This window comes from Oratosquilla oratoria, chromosome 39 (genome assembly GCF_046742065.1).
Source record: "Oratosquilla oratoria isolate Oo_2021 chromosome 39, ASM4674206v1, whole genome shotgun sequence".
Classification (NCBI taxonomy): domain Eukaryota; kingdom Metazoa; phylum Arthropoda; class Malacostraca; order Stomatopoda; family Squillidae; genus Oratosquilla; species Oratosquilla oratoria.
In genome coordinates, this window is record NC_134815.1 from 7,357,769 (window position 1) to 7,362,266 (window position 4,498).

A 4,498-nucleotide genomic window follows, 5' to 3' on the forward strand; every position below is an offset into this window, starting at 1 on the left:
TGGAACTACAAGTAAAACCTTGTTTGCAGATGCTGGAATTCAAGATGTCTCCAAAACAACCCGAAATAAGATATTGTCTCAACTTGCTAAATATAATAAACCTACATGTAGGCCTCCATTGGCACCGAAACATAAAAAAGCTAGGCTAGAATGGGCGAGGAAACACATGAAAACCGATGTTAAGAATATATTATTTACAGATGAGTGCCGAGCCACGTTAGACGGGCCTGATGGATGGAGCAAAGGTTGGATATTTAATGATAACCCAGCTCACATGCGTTTGCGGCGTCAACAAGGGGGTGGAGGAGTAATGTTTTGGGCAGGTATCATGGGAGACACTATGATTGGCCCATTTAAAGTGCCAGAAGGTGTGAAAATTACTGCAACAACATACTGTGACTTTATTGAAAATGTCCTCTCAGACTGGCTGGATGAACTCCCATTATCAAAGCTCACAAAAGTCATTTTTATGCATGATAATGCACCAGCACATGCTGCCAAGAGAACAACGGAAATGCTCTCCTCCATGATGAAGTGGCCAGCCTGTTCTCCGGATTTAAATCCGATTGAAAACTTGTGGAGTATCATAAAAAAGAAGATCTACTTAAATGGCAAGCAATATACGTCTAAGGATTCACTGTGGGAAGCAATAAAAGAAGCTGCTAGAACAGTACCACCCGCCACTATCACAAAACTGACTGATTCAACTACCAATCGCATATTTGAGGTCATCAGACAAAATGGATCATATATCAAATACTAATAATAAATTTATGAGATGTATATTTAATATTTCATTCTTGTAATTGATTGTTATGTTGTATACTTATGGTATGGGTTGTTTAAAATTGTTATTTTGCTTTACTTTGTATATTTATCCTTATAATTAACGAAAATACATAAATCCTTTAAACAGGACTATTATCTCTGTTCACCTGACAAACAAAAAAATTGGATTATTAAAAAACTAACAAAGATATTGACTTCAAATTTTAATGAAAGGCTACTGATAGTGTAATCTAATGCCATGTAAATTTTCAACTAAATCGACGTAGTCGTTATTGAGATATGGTAAAAATTCATCATGGACTATTATATCCGGTCGTAGTGTATATATAATATATATATATATATATATATATATATATATATATATATGCAGTATATACATATATATATATGTATATAAATATATATACATACATATATATATATATATATAAATGTGTGTGTGTGTGTGTGTGTGTGTGTGTGTGTGTGTGTGTGTGTGTGTGTGTGTGTGTGTGTGTGTGTGTGTGTGTGTGTGTGTGTGTGTGTGTGTGTGTGTGTGTGTGTGTGTGTGTGTGTGTGTGTGTGTTTACCTAGATGTATTTCACGGGGAGGGAAGCTATGCTCGTGGTGTCCCGTCTTCATGTCTCGTTTTATCTACACTTTTTAAACGTGTAACGTTTTTGCACACACCACATTTTCATCTAACTTGTTCCAAACGTCTATTACCCTGTGGGGAAAGCTGTTCTTTTTCATGTCTCTTCTATAATTGTCTTTGATTTTCTTTCCGCGTCCTCTTGTATCTCTACTATCTCATTTTATTAGATCCTCTCTTTCAATAATTTCTATGCCTTTCATGATTCTATAATTATCAAGTCTCCTCTCTTTGCTCTAATGTCTGTAGCTTAAATTTTGCCAGTCTCTCCTCATATGATAGTTCTGAGAGTGTTGGTGCCAATTTCGTAATTGCTCTTTGTATTCTTTCAAGTTTTGTTATACATTTTTTGTACTTGGTGACCACGTCGTCGCTGCATACTCCAATCTTGGTCTTATCAAAGTGACTAGTATTTTCTTCACCATTTCTTCGTCCAGGTATGTAAATGCCACTTTGATTGTTCTTATTAAATTATAAGTTTCTCCAAAAATTTTGTTTATATGTTTCTCAGAGGACATATTATTCATAATAATGACTCCCAGGTCCTTCTCATTTCCATTTTTTTTTCTTCTTCTGAGTGTGTGTGTGTGTGTGTGTGTGTGTGTGTGTGTGTGTGTGTGTGTGTGTGTGTGTGTGTGTGTGTGTGTGTGTGTGTGTGTGTGTTTGTGTGCTTACAATTTACACAGGGAATAGAAAAATGCTTGTAAAAATCGACATTCAACTTTGTTTTAAAACCTTCCGACCAAGAACAGCAGTCCTTTTGTTGACATAATTTGGTGTTGTTGATATGAAAAAAATTATGAATTACGTTATTCGATGAAATGAAAAGAAATTCCTAAAGCAATGGGTCTGATGAATTATTTTGTCTGTAACTAGTACGCAGTGTAGCTTGGATATTTGAAAATATGCGAAAATGTAAGCCTCATAAATGTGTATAGGAATATGTAACGGGATCCCAGCGGTTTTTTATCAGAGTGTTTTGATGAGGTGGCACCCTGAGAAATCAAATGAGGAAAAAGAGAAAAATGTTTCACGGTTGGCAGTGGATCCATGTAACCTATGCGAACAATATTTAGTTTTACGTCGTGTATAAAATGGTTGTATGTCAACTAGCTATATTTCATTTTTGTCTTACATGGAGTGGAACGGATCATATTGTCGCTAGGCATGAATATATTATTTTTTGATGTGTGTGGTGTGTCTCCTGATTATATATACATAAAACTTACAGTATAACAATGTATGAATGTAATACATATGTATATTTATTGCAGAAATAACTGTTATATGTGGTTATGAGAAAAAAATTAAGAAACGAAAGAATCGTGTTGTTATAACAAAAGTAAACTCGAGAGAACGGACTACTGGCCTTGAGTGCAAATGTGTTGTGTCAATGCCTTTGAATTCTTAGAATCCACCGAAATAAAACAACTGCATTATATACATAAAGCATCGAAAGACGCAATATACAGACTCCTGTTTTCTTTACGGGTGCCTTCAAGATGTGTTACACAAGATAAAAAAAATGTACAAGTTAAAAATGTGAACTGAGGTGAGGTTTGTGAAAAACTTGCCTTTGCAGTGCAATTTACAATTTTGTGGCTCTTCATATGCGCTGCCCCGGTCACATATCCTTGCACAGTCAATGAACGATGGCTTCGCCACAGACTCCATCACCAATCCTAGCAGGACAACTGCAATTAGCAGCGTATTGGAAGTGGTTCCAAGATGCATTCGAACGCTCCTCTTTGTATATCTGGATAAACTACGTCGCTGACACTGTGCACAGACACAGCTGATATCAATTCCATTGTCTGCTGTACCTTCTTTTTCTATGCATTTCACGTTCGTTTTTGCCATGTTCATTGGTAATCCGTTTGTGGTTTTCACAATTAGAAATGCTTCAAGCAGATTCGAAAGTGCTTCACAGATTTAAAAAAAAAATCTTAGGTGCTGGACGCCATTCCATATGAAAAGTGCTTGATACTTTTACCGCTGTAATTTTCGTCGAGACTGAATAACGGAGTGCATAAGTCAGGAGACGAATATCCCTGCTAAATGAATTCCGTCTCAGCGATGGTGGCGGACGCTCACCACTTCCGCTTGGCGGTGAAGTCACCAACTTTTTCCAAGGTTTTCTAAATAGTGTCACCAGTGGCCATCATTTCTCTTTCTGTGGAATATATGGAAATGCCTATACTTGTTAGTGGGTTTTTAATGGCACAAGCGCCAGTCAATATATTTTAGTCCCCAGCCACGACCTCAAAACAAAAACACAAACTTCTGTATTTACACACACGAACATTCTTACTGCCCAACCTGTTTCCAACTCTTCTCACCTGGTGCAGTTGCCAAAGATTGTCAGATACAATATCTTTGATTACAATGAAACGGGTGATAATAACATGAAAAACCTCACATTCAATGACAGACGAAATCCTAGTAAGATCAAAATAATGTGTCTATTTATAGGTTTTGATTTCACGTCTGAGCGAGAAGATATATGTAGACAAATATTATCTCCTCCTCCCCTCGAGCCTCTCCGAACACACCTGTACATTATTTTGAAACCTCGATTATTTGAACTTCTGCTATAACTTTATAAAGAGAGAAATCCAGTGGTCAATTGATGAATACAGTGAATATAAATGAACTAGAAAAAAGAAGATAATGGGAAGACTACAAAAGTGCCCCTTTTATATTATGTAGTTAGGGTGCCTGGGACGCTTTAGTTGGGGCTAGTCCAAACATTTCCAGCCGCGGAGAGTACGTCGGATTCTTGAAAGTTGACTCATCTCTCATTACAGAAAACGGAGTTATATCTATACATACTAAGACGAGAATTGACATTTCCTGTACACTCTTTTCCTTATCAGTACGCATAACATGAGATCAAAGTCATGCTGGTTCCATCAGCCTCCTTAGAGCTACCAAACTTGGTCGTTCAAAACAAGGCTAAGGAGTAAGGGGCAGAAATAGAAATAGAATTTACATTTGTACCATAGACACTAGCCATATAGTATAGTACATGATTTTAGAAGTATTACCTATAATGAACTTTAGCATTGATCAGTC

General features: G+C 36.7%; 1 protein-coding gene across 2 annotated transcripts in view; it reads right to left on the bottom strand.

Annotated features, from left to right (window-relative positions):
- The window catches only part of LOC143020270 (uncharacterized), a 37,563-nt gene extending 33,800 nt beyond the window's left edge, over window positions 1-3,763 (bottom strand). The window contains exon 1 of one of the 2 annotated variants that reach the window (XM_076176495.1): window positions 2,998-3,763. In XM_076176495.1, the coding sequence (XP_076032610.1) occupies window positions 2,998-3,289 (292 nt within the window). In that variant the 5' untranslated portion in view covers window positions 3,290-3,763. The remainder of the gene's footprint in view (window positions 1-2,997) is intronic. The other variant, XM_076176494.1, reaches the window with a different exon arrangement.
- Window positions 3,764-4,498: the final 735 nt, after the last annotated feature.